This window comes from Pteronotus mesoamericanus, unplaced genomic scaffold, assembly GCF_021234165.1.
Source record: "Pteronotus mesoamericanus isolate MK-2021 breed Mesoamerican mustached bat unplaced genomic scaffold, CSHL_Meso_final contig_56, whole genome shotgun sequence".
Taxonomy (NCBI): domain Eukaryota; kingdom Metazoa; phylum Chordata; class Mammalia; order Chiroptera; family Mormoopidae; genus Pteronotus; species Pteronotus mesoamericanus.
This window is the reverse complement of record NW_026555201.1, coordinates 19203161-19215785: the sequence shown is the minus strand read 5'-3', so window position 1 is coordinate 19215785 and position 12625 is coordinate 19203161. Positions and strand designations below refer to the sequence as shown.

Below are 12625 nucleotides of genomic sequence, written 5' to 3'. Positions count from 1 at the left end.
TTTGACTTAAGCAGTCTTGGGTCTTTATTTCACAATCAGTGAATATTTGCTGACTAATAAGCAGGTATAAACAGTGTCAATGGTAAAAATAACCAAGAATAATAATTATCTCTTTGCTCTTAAAGAGGTAAAAATTAGCAAGTTTAAGTGTGTTTACAGTTCTGTTTTAGCTTGATAATTTGTTTTAGAATTGCATAGCAAATGAACAGTTGAACAGCAAATTTCTATAAAGTCAAACATTTAAACATAATAAGAGACAAAATTGGGAATTGCTAGAAACACCTATATTTCTGTATAATCATAAAATTCAACTCCGGTTTAAATGAACTATTATTTTTAATTCTTATGGCACAGAAAATTAGGAGTTGGTTGTATTAAGATGCCTCAGTATAAAGTAAATCACTTTGCAAAATTATTTAATACAAGCTAATTTGGGCATGCTCTTGACATAATCTAATCTTAAACTGCTTGATGGTGTTTTGAGATCTTAAGCTATTGTGTTGTCTTTTCAGAGTTCCAATTTTGACTTTTTAAATTTTATTAAAATACCACTTTAAAAGGAGTTTTCAATACAATCTTCCCATTTTATTGGTGAAGAAAAGGAAATAAATTGGTCTGTTAATTTGCAAGGTAATGATAAATAGACATTTAGCAGAGAGAGGGTCAAAGAATTTTGAAGTGGTCTGGAATGCAAATTAACCAGTGCCTGGTGAAATAAACCAGTCGGAGAAAGACAATTGCCATGTGATCTCACTTATATGTGTATCTAATGAACAAAATAAACTAACAAAGTAGAAACAGACGCATAGATACAGAAAACAGAGTGGCAGCTGTCAGAGGGGAGGGGAGATGGGGAGCTGAGTGAGAAAGGTGAAAGGATTAAGCAAAAACAACAGCAACAACAAAAAAACACCTCATAGACACAGACAACAGTATGGTGATGGCCAGAGGGAAAGGGGCATGGGGGGGCGGTAGGGGAGGGTAAAGTTGGCATACATTGTGAAGGAAAGACACGTGACTTTGGATGGTAAACACAGAATACAATATACAGATGATGTATTATATAATTGTACACTTGAAATCTATATAATTTTATTACCCAGTAGTACCCCAATGAGTTCAATTTTTAAAAAAAGCTGAGAAAAAAGGGGGGTGCAGAGAAAGCATTTTTCTGTGAGCCTTGGTGTCTGGATGCAAAATACGTAAGCAGTGCTTAATCTCTCCTGAGGTTTTTTTTTTTTTTTCCTTTTTCTCAAAGGTCTTCCCCTACTCCTCCCCTTTTTAGGATGGAGCAGTGATTACAAAATACATTAAACACGATGAGAATCCTAATATGGAAAAAAAAAATCTGGGCCTATTCCAGGTGAAGATATAGGCTTGACTTATTGGGATAGAGACCTGGTTTCAAGACCTAGTTTCAATTCTTGATCATGCCACTTATTCTTGCATACTCAGTAATACCAGGCAGTAACTTGTAGAAAGAGGGTTGATTTTTTTCTGTGGAAAAAAAGCTCTTAACCAGTCAATGCTGGGGTGACTTGTGTTAGAATACATAGTTATTCCCAAATAAGTACCCAGATATGGAACAGTCTCAGCTGATTTGGACTCTCTGAGGAGCTCTCTGCCTCATACAGTTTATCTTTTCTTCTTAACTTTTCTAATCTCTTCCCAGGCCCACTCTTACTGGTTTCATTTTTCTTTGTTTCATTAGCAGTTAGGATGTGACTCAAGTTTTTTTTACCTTGGTTCCAAGTGTCTGCTTGGCCAGGTTATGTGCCTGAGATGAAAGTGGGGCTCTCTTCCATTGATGTCAAATTGCCTCATTCAAGTTGGAGTGGGAACAGACACTCCTCGCTCTGTCTACATAGTTGACCTCTCTCTGAGTTACTACCTAAACTTAACGTATTTTACTGCTCACAGAGGATAGATATTAATTTGCAACTCCAACTTCAGAAAGTGAAAACCGGAAAATTTTGGCATCATTGGTTGATTTAAGGCTTTTTAAAAAATTGTTGTTCTATTACAGTTGTGCAGATTTTCTCCCAATACTCTCCTCTGCCCCGCCCCCCCACCCCTCTCCCCTGCTTCCACTGTCATCCCCACTCTGTTGTCCATGTGCATGAGTCATTTATACCTGTTCATTGATTAGACCCTTCCACTTCTTTCCCCCGCTTATCCTCCACCTCCTTCCCCTCTGGTCATTGTCATTCTGTTCCTTGTTTCCATGTCTCTGGTTCTTGTTTGTTTTGTTCATTAGGCTTCTTTTATAGGAGAGATCATATGGTATTTGTCTTTCACCCCCTGGCTTACTTCGCTTAGTGTATGGCTGTCCATTTCCATCCATGCTGTCGCAAAGGGCAGGAGTTCTGTCTTTCTGATGCCTAGTGTTCCATTGTTTAAATATACCATAGTTTTTTTGATTCACTCATTTACTGATGGACACTTAGGCTGTTTCCAGCACTTGGCTATTGTAAATAGCGCTGCTGTGAACATTGGGGTGAATATCTTCTTTTGAATTTGTGTTTCAGGATTCTTAGGGTATAAACCCAGCAGTGGAATTGTCAGGTCAAAAGGCATTTTTAGTTTTGTGAGGAAATTCCATAGTATTTTCCACAGAGGCTGCACCAGTCTGCATTCCCACCAACAGTGGACTAGGGTTCCCTTTTCTCCACAACCACGCCAGCACTTGTTTGCTGATTTGCTCATGATGGCCATTCTCACTGTGTTTTTAATTTTCATCTCTCTGATAACCAGTGATGCTGAGCATCCTTTCATATGTCTCTGGGCCCTGTGTATGTCCTCCCTGGAGAAGTGGCTCTGTTCAGGTCCTTTGCCTATTTTTTAGTTGGATTGTCTGTCTTCCTGGTGTGGAGTTGTATAAGTTCTTTAGGCATTTTGGAGACCAAACCCTTTTCTGAGGCATCATTGGCAAATATGTTTTCCCCTACAGTTGGTTCCCTTTTCATTTTGATGATGTTTTCTTTAGCTGTGCAGAAACTTTTTAATTGGATACAGTCCTATTTGATTAGTGTTCCCTTTATTTCCCTTGCCCTGGAGGATGTATCAGCGAAAATATTACTGAGTGAAGAGGACAGAGAGACTGTTTCTTAGCATTATCTGTGAGTCTGAGCCATTTACTGAAACAAATCTTCACTCATGAAGAATAAAATAGGAATGTAAATTTGGCTTAACAGTATGCCTCAGGAAAGGTTAGAGTATTTTGAGATTATATTTCACAGTTTTCAGATAGTGTGTAGTGTTAAAAAATAATTGTAAAAGTTTCTTACAGTTTTAACTGATTTTATACATACTTTACCATGTTTTCTTCTAGATAATCATGCCAGTTTATAAAGTAATATATTCTTTGATTAACTAATACATGGTCAATGGGAAATTTGAAAAATAATAAAAATGTAAATAAAGGGGAAATTACTTAGTTTGGTCTGTTTATTTTGTATTTTAATGAAATATTTATTAAATTATTAACTTTTTCTTTACTTTGCATTTTAATGAACTATTTATTAAAGCTTAAACTTTTTACAGGTTAATTTATCTTAAAAAATACAGAGTAAAAAAAAAAGTAAAAACTGTGAAAGAGTATATGGTAAAAAGTCTCCTGTAGCAACCTAGCTATCTTCCCTGGAGGCAACTAGTGCTTCCTTTTCTTGTATATCCTTCCAGAGGTATCTGTATGTCTATATATATTTCTGATTTTAAGCACATTGTTATGCATCTTGCTCTTTTCTTTTAACATTGTATAGTGAACTCCATAATAGTATACAAAAGGCTCTTCTATTATTTTTTTGCCAGTGTGCAATGTTCTTTTTTATAAACGCACCATAAATTTCTAATTTCTGTTGATGGTCATAAAGTCTTTCACTATTACAATGTGGTGGTGAAAAACTTTCAGTATATTATTTTGCATATATGTATGTAAATCAGTAGAATAAAATCCAAGCACTGAAATTTCTGAGTGCAAAGGAATGTCATTTGCTATTTTGTTGTTTCCAGAATGTCCTATGTGAGTGTTGCAGCACAAACTTTTTTTATGTTCAAAATTCTTTTTGTATTATTTTCAATGGCATAGAATTTTATTTTTAATGTGAATTAACGTTTAAGGCAGATTTCCAATTAATGGACATTCTTAGTGGTTAAGGTTTTTTACTATTGTAAATAATACTGGAATTAACATATTTATAGATTAAACATTTTGTGTTTGAATTATTTTCTTGGGCCAGATTTCCAGAGATACACTTACTGGGCCAAAAACAAAGTATTGTAAAGATTCTAAAAATTTCTGATCCATATTGCTTAAATCACTTATGAAAAAAATTTTGTCAGTTTATATAATAAATGTCATTTTCTGAGAGAGCATTTATGAGTTTTATGTTCCTTCTCAAACAGTCTCAAATTTACTGAAAAGTTACAAGTACTATACAGAGAACTTTTTCCCCCTAGAATTTTGAGAAAACTTGCTAACCTGACGCCTTGTTACCCTGTACTTTGCTGCGTGTTTTCTACAAACAAGATCTCCTATGTAACCACAACACAGCTCTTAAAATTGGGAAATTAAAATCGATACATTCTTACCATTTAATATTCAGACCTTATTCAAGTTTTGCCAATTTTTCCAGTCATGTCCTAAATTATAGCAAAAGGATCTAGTTCAGGATCATGTGTTGCATTTAGTTGCCATAATGGTTTCTTTCGATCTGAAACCGTTGCATAGTCTTTCCTTAACTTTCTTAATCTTAACGCTTGTAAAGATTACAGGTCAGTTATTTTGTGATATATCCTTCTATTTGGGTTATCTAAAGTTTACTAATAATTAGATTCAGGTTATAGTATTTGTCAGGAAAGTCAGAGAATTGATGCTGTGTTTTTCTCATTGTTCTATCAGGTGGCGCTTGATTTTAATTTGTCCCATTGATAATGATGATCACCTTGGTCATGTGATTAAGATGGTATTTACCAGGCTTTACTTCCCCTTCTTAATAATTATTTTGTGAAATTAAAAATGAATCTTCCTTGCGGTGGCTGGTGTGGCTCGGCTGGTTGGGTTGTAGTCCTGTAACCAAAAGGTTTTGGGTTCAGTTGTTGGCCAGGGCACATAAATGCCTGTGTTGTGGTTCCATCCCTGGGTGGCGTGCATTTGATTCCTGATCTGAGTGTGTATGGGAGACAGCCAGTCATTGTTTCTTTCACTGTCTTCTTTCTGTCTAAAAGCAATGAAAAAATGTCCTTGGGTCAAGATAAAAAAAAAAGGATCTTCCTTATGACCTAGTTATTCCACTTCTGGGGATTTATCCAAAGAAACCCAAAACACTGATTTGAAAGAATATATGCATGCTAGTGTTCATTGCAGCATTATTTACAATAGTCAAGATGTGGAAGCAACCCCAGGGCCCAGCAATAGAAGACTGGATAAAAAAGTTGTGGTACATGTATATGAATACAATGGAATATTACTTGGTCATAAAAAAGAATGAGATTTTTACCATTTGCCATGCATGGATGGACCTAAAAGGTATGATGCTCAGTGAAATAAACAGGGAAAGACAAATACCATATGATTTCACTAAAGAACAAACTAAATGAACAAACTAAATTGAAACAGACTCATAGACACAGAGAGTGAACCCGTGGTTGCCAGAGTTTAGGGAGGGGATTGGAGGACTAGGTAAAAAAGGTGAAGGTATTGAAAAGTACAAATTAGTACTTACAAAATAGTCAAGGGGAATGTAAGGAAAACATAGGGAATATGGTCAATTATATTGTGATAACTATGTATGGTGCCAGTTGGGGTACTGGAAATGTCAAAGGGAATAATACTATGTAAAGTATATGATTGTTTAACCACTAAACTGTACGCTTGAAACCAATACAAAATAAAATTGAAAGGAAAAAAAAAGCTAAGAAATTTTGTGACTAAATTTCTAGAACCATGTAGATATCTTAATCCTCATCAGATTATCTTTTCATTTATCTATTAATCTTCATGTATCTCTTCATTTACCTATTATATATCTGTTGCTATCTATATATCTTTATGAAGTCCTTATTACCTAGTTTATCTGATGGGTTATAGCCCTTCTTCACGTAGGGGTTTCAGTATTCCAACACCCAGGCTTGGATCACTATGTTTATTCCCCACTTTGCTCTGCTTCACCTAATGGCTGTAGGACTGAATTGTTCAGGAAAGGAAGGGGGATTTCTGAGTTTTTAATTTTATAATCTTTGTTAATTTGATAAAGTTCTTGTTTTACTTTTTATTTTTTGTTTTTATCAATTATAACTGTGAATACAGATATTTTGTTCTGTATTCATCTCCCAACAATCTGTCTTGTTATGTTATGTATACCAGTGTAGATATTTTAAGTTAGTCCTGAGAACCAGTTAGCATGCTGTGCCATAATTTTACTGAGGGCTGTGGCTTTTTTGGTAATTAGTTGACTTTAATAACAAGTATTATTTTGTTACATTTTCTTGGGCCTGCATTTATTTGTCTGATCTTATGTCACATGTGCTTTTCTATTTGTTTATACTTGACTAGTTCTGATTAGACACTGCACCTGTAAAGACAGTGTTTATGGGATTTCCGTATTCTCAACATGAATATAGTGGAATGTTTTGTTTAAACTTACACAAAACATTTTGCGTGTTGCCAACATTTTCTAAGCTCTACATAGGTCTTTCCTCCCTCCCTTTAGTAATATAACCCATCACAATGCAAGGAAGATTATTTCAGGAAAAGTATAATTTTAAGTCAGTTGTATAACAGGCTTTGGGGTTATTTGAAGGTCTAATTAGTCTTTGAAACAAATTCTTAAGACCAGTTATCAGTCTTAGTTGTATTTTTTACAAGGAATTTCAGCGATACTGATATTTTTCCTACCCCATCCCCACATTTAGAATTTAATTAACAGTAATTACTGAGTTTTCACCTTTTGCTTGGAAATTTTTGTGGCCACAGAAATACAGAGACTTCTAGTTAAAAAATCGTAAGGTGGAGTTTATATTTGTATAGAATTTTATTTCAATGTTTAGAAACTTAAAACATTTTCCTCCTCAGAATTATACGGGACTCTTTCTTTTGCTCCACTGTCTGGGTTGATTTTGTCTTTTCTATCTAACATTACTTATTCAAGATATGCCCAATTTTCTCTTCTTGGAAAGGTTATAGAGATTACTTTGAAATCTACCTCTAATTCTTGATTTTAAAAACACATGATAAGCAAACTACCATCCCTTTAAATCACTAATGTAATCTATCTAACTTGGGGAACATTTCGTTGTTAAAAAAATGTAATTTGATTACCAGAATCACTGTGAAATAACATTTAGCTGCAAAATGGATAATTTAATAAAAGACCATATTCAAATATACCAAAAAGAATAAAGCTAAATGTTGTCTGCCTGTGTCAGAATTTTAACTACCACTTAAGTATTAGCTATACAGAAATAAGTTTAAATTCTAATTGTTTTACACATCTTGGACATAAGCATGGAGTGATTTGATCAAGTATGTTAGAGTTCTCTAACTTCTGGCTCTGTAGAAAATACTGTATAAAACTTAGTTGAGATAAGTTTTAAGGGACTAGTTTTAAAAAGCTGAAAGAGGTAGAAAACTGGTATTATTTAGCTTTCTATTAGTATACTTAACTGGGAACTTATCTGATACTGACTTTCATTTACAGTTGAGCCAAAGTATAAAATTAGAATGTCACTGTCATTTAGTGTTGCTGAAGTTGTCCTCCATTTCACATTTATTTTTAAAAATTCTACTCTAAAGCTGTTTTTGTTGAAGTTTTACCACTTTAAGGAAAATGCCCATTTTAAGCCTTGGGTTTTTTATACTATTTCAATCTGTACATCAGTAACCCACAAATCAGTAAATCCAGTAAGGGCTATTTTCATCAGCAATTCTGCTTACTCCATTTCAGTAAAACATAGTTTGCATAATCAAGTTGATGTCATGTTTTGAAATATCTCAGTTATAATGAAAATGAGAGATATATTTTAGAACTTAGGACAGTATTAGCATTTTTTTCTAATGCATATTTAGACAGGTATCATTTAAGGTATAGGCTTTAGTTTTGGTTCATATCAAATAAGATTAGGGAATTTTATAAAAGAAAAACTTTATAAAATGTTAGTTGAACCACTTTTGTGTAACATTAGGGGATTGAGTTCCATATGAAACCATTATCATGAAATTTCAGTAAAATGTATTTTGAGTGGATACACACAGGCTTAATATTTCTTTCTGCTTTATTTGACTAACCAGTGATTAAACATTTAATCTAGTCATTATAGTTTCAAAAATAATTTAAAAACTAAATTTTATAAAGTATATTAGTTAGTATTCACTAGAGATTACATATTTTTATAAATAGAACATCTGTTTTACATGTTTGGTGTACAAAGTACATAGGCCTTATCTTTAGGGGCTGCCCCATTAATGACAGGTAGATAAAGAACCTCTTAAACCAGTGCTTTTCAACCTTTTTCATCTCATGGTGCACACACACTAATTACTAAAATTCTGGTGCACTCCAAAAAAATGTATTCTTTGCTATCTGACAAAAAATAGGTATAATTTCAGTTCATTCACAGCTGACGGCTCTTGTTGTGTTGGTGGTTGTCATTTTTTAATTTGACAACCTAAGGGAAAAGAAGTCAGTGCCCCTGAATAAGTAGGTATTGAATGTTTTAATAATTATTGCAGCATACCAGTTCAAAATTGCTGGTAGAAAGTTTACTCGCTAGGTTTTTGTTACTGTCCCTGCTGTAAGAACAGTTGATACCCAGGGGAGGATAAAGTGTCTTTGAACCAGCTCTCAAAGTATTGCTGTCCCAGAGGTAATCCTGTTAAGTTGTCAAGCCCACACACAAGGGGGCTTCCAGTACCCTGTCACCTGGTTACTTGCGGTAATTGGTTAATTACAAAGGGGTTGTGCCAGTTTGTTTTACTCAAGTCATTCCACCGTCCTGTAAATATAGACATTGTTGTTTTTCCTTTCTGAAAAGGAGGAAACAGACTGATAGAAGTTCAATAACTTACCCGTAGTACTGGGACATGGCTGAATCCTACTCTTAACCATATGGTTTGCTGTACTCTTTTTCCCCAGGTTATGTCTTTCATTGCACCATGTAGTCAAGTCAGTATTTGCTGTTTCAATCTGGAACCTACTCATTTTATAAAGGAAGATTATTCTCTGACTTCGCTCATATCAGAAACTCTTTAATTGTAGGGCTTCTCTTGGAGACTTGTAATGATTAACTAGAAAAAAGTGTTACCAGTGTTTAAAAAGACGCACCATTTAATTTTAACTGGTTTTATTAAAATGATACTGTAAAAATATTGGGAGAGCCTGAGCTATTAAAAGACTGAATAGAGAGATTACTCTCCAGTTTAGCTATAAGGTAATTTTCCTGCCTCAGTGGTTAATATTTACTTATAGCAGTTTTTGTTGATACTTTAGAATCAGCATAAAAAAATACTTCATTTTTAGCTGTCTTTAAAAATAAGCAATGATTATATATGTGGCGAATTGTAGCTTTTTAAGAAATTGAGGGCATAAAACAGAATAGAAGGGATTATAATTGTTGCCTATTTTAATGTTCATTGACTTTCCAAAAATACTAAAAGCTGGTGGTTGCTAAATGATGCTTCCCTTGTCTATCTTCTTAGCTTTTAAAATACTTTAAAAATACAATTTAAAAAAAGCGATTGGTTTTGTTTGAAGTACCAGATGTAGAGTCTTGTTTGACAATCAGTGCACGTTTTTAAAAGTAATGGTAATTGCTTCAAATTACTTTCTTTCAAAATTAGATATTGTCTATCAGCTCTTTTACATGATCTGGAGTTATGTGCTTATACACACACCCAAACTAATATTTTTATTTTTACTTCACAGGAGCCTTCTAGAACAGCTTCAGGAAGATATAAAAGGTAAGAATCCTTAAGTTACAACTTACTGCATATTGTAGACATGAGTGTAATGTCTATCTCACCGTGGCCTAACTAACTACAACTGTTTCAAGGGGCTTTTTGAAAAATAAGGAACCTTTATATTCTGTTCTTAAAAAGAAATTACACTGTAGGCAGGGGTGTAATATCTGTCTAAACAAGGCATATTCTGGCATACCTTGCAGTCTTTGAAATAGTGTACGCAGTGAGTTTGTATGGGCCTGATGAACTTAGCAAAATAAAAACTTAGAATTATTTTCCGTTATGTATTTACTTATTTTTAATTATATTTTATTGATTACGCTATTATAGTTGTCCCAATTTTCCCTCCTTTGCCCCCCTCCACCTAGTACCCCACAGTCCATCAGGCAATCCCCCCACCATTGTTCATGCCCATGGGTCATGTGTAAAGGTTCTTTGGCTACTCCATTTCCTATACTGTACAGTACTTCCCCATGGGTGGTATTTAACTACTTATTTGTACTTTTCAATTGCCTTACCTCTTCACCTGTTCCCCCATAAACCCCTCCCATCTGGCCACCATCAGAATACTCTTTGTATCCATGATTCTGTCTCTTTTTGTTTGCTTAGTTTGTTTTTTTAGATTCAATTGTTGATAGATATGTCTTTATTGCCATTTTATTTTCCTAATGTTCCCTCCCTCCCTCTCCCTCTCTCCCTCTCCATCTCTCCCTCCCCCCCTCCCTTTCCCCCCTCCATCCCCCTCTCCTCCTTGGCCCCCCCCCTTTAACACTTCATATAAAAATGGTTTGGTGATGATGTACTCCCTTTGTTTTTTCTTGTCTGGGAAGCTTTTTATCTATCCTTCGATTCTAAATGGTATATTTGCTGAGTAGAGCAATCTTGGCTGTAGATCCCTGCTTCTCATGACTTTGAATATTTCTTGCCAATCCCTTCTGGCCTGCAAAGTTTCTTTTGAGAAATGAGCTGACAGTGTTATGGGAACTCCCCTGTAGGTAACTAACTGCTTTTCTCTTGCTACCCTTGAGACTCTCTATTATCTTTAACCTTTGGCATTTTAATTATGCTGTGTCTTGTAGTGGGCTGCTTTGCATCCATCGTAATTGGGACTCTCGGTGCTTCCTGGACTTGCATGTCTATTTCCTTCCGTCAAATTAGGGAAGTTTTCTTTCATTATTTCTTCAAATAGATTTCTAATATCTTGCTCTTTCTCTTTTCCTTCTGGCACCCCTTTGTTATATATGTGGAAATGTTTGAAGTTGTCCCATAGGCTGCTTACACTAGCCTTATTTGGGGGGGTTATTTTTTCTTCTTCTTTTTCTGATTGCGTGTTTTTTCACATTGATTTGATTCTTGGCTTTATCCATTCTGCTGTTGTTTTCCTGTAAATTGTTCTCTATTTCAGTTAGTGAATCCTTCATTTATGATTGGATCTTTTTTATGCTTTTAGTGAGGTCCTCACTAAGCTCCTTGAGCATCCTTATAACCAGTGTTTTGAATTCTGCATCAGATAGATTGCTTATCTCCATTTTGTTTAGTTCTTTTTCTGGATTTTGATCTATTCTTTCATTTGGCCAGGTTTCTTTGTCTCCTTGTTTTGGCAGCCCACCTGTGTGTGTTTCTGTTTATTAGGTAGACCAGCTATGACTCCCTGTCTTTATAGCATGGCCTGATGTAGTAGGTGTCATGTAGAATCCAGTGGCACAGCCTCCCTTACCACTCAAGCTGGGTACTCAAGGTGCACCGTTCATGTGGCCTGATTACATCTTCCTCTTGTAGTTGAGCCTTGGTTGCTACTGATAGGTCAATGGGAGGGATTTACTCAGGCCAGTAAGCCGCAAGGACTGGCTGTGACCACTGACCACCAACCTCCACCCTCCATGGAAAATCAGCTATGTGCAGGGTCAGGGTGGTAGTGCTCCAAGGCGGTCTGTAGCTGTCCACTGGGTGAGTAGGCCCAGGGGTTTCCCAGATGGTGCAGGCCAAGGTCAGCACCCCCTGTGTTTTACCTGGGGCCACCCTGCATGGGCTATAAAGCAATCCAAGGTGGCTGGTACTTGTGCTGGGCTGGGAGATTCCTAGGTGAAGCCAAGCTGTGAATCTAGGCTGGCTGCTGCTAGTACAGGGCCTGGGACAACTTAGCAAGAGGTACAGAGGCTGGGGGCTCACTGAGGCTAGCTTATGCTTGTTTGAAAAGATTTAGGAAGTTATGAAGCATGAGCCCAAACCAGCCATTTTCCATATGGAAAAGCCACTGTTAACAGCTGAAAGTTGGGTGGGACAGAGCTTCAAGTGATCCCCAGGGCAGGGCAAATGGTGTCAGCCAGGTTGAGGGTTATGGCACCTGCCTGCTGGCTCTGTGGCTCTGTGTGGGGAGGGTTTAGAATAGGGACATTAGCCTCTGTCCACCTTTCTTTCTGGGAGAAAACTGTCCCCCAGCATTTACCTTGATGCCAGACACTTTGTTTCCTCTCTGTATGCCACTGGTGTCTTTAAAGTTGCTACCCTGGTGCTGGCGCTCAGAGGGAGGGAGTGTGCATAAGTCGGTATATGGGTTCTTTAAGAGGAACTGCTTGGGACTCCAGAAGTTTCTTCCACCAACTGAGTCCCTGCTGGTTTTTGCAGCCAGAAATTATGGGGACTTAATCTTCCTGGCTCTGGAACCCTGGG

At 36.2% G+C, this 12625-nt stretch overlaps 1 protein-coding gene across 1 annotated transcript in view; it reads left to right on the top strand.

Annotated features, from left to right (window-relative positions):
• The window catches only part of PAWR (pro-apoptotic WT1 regulator), a 116766-nt gene that overhangs the window by 79263 nt on the left and 24878 nt on the right, over nt 1-12625 (top strand). Inside the window, exon 4 of the mRNA XM_054580148.1 lies at nt 9921-9955. Within this exon, the coding sequence (XP_054436123.1) occupies nt 9921-9955 (35 nt within the window). The remainder of the gene's footprint in view (nt 1-9920; nt 9956-12625) is intronic.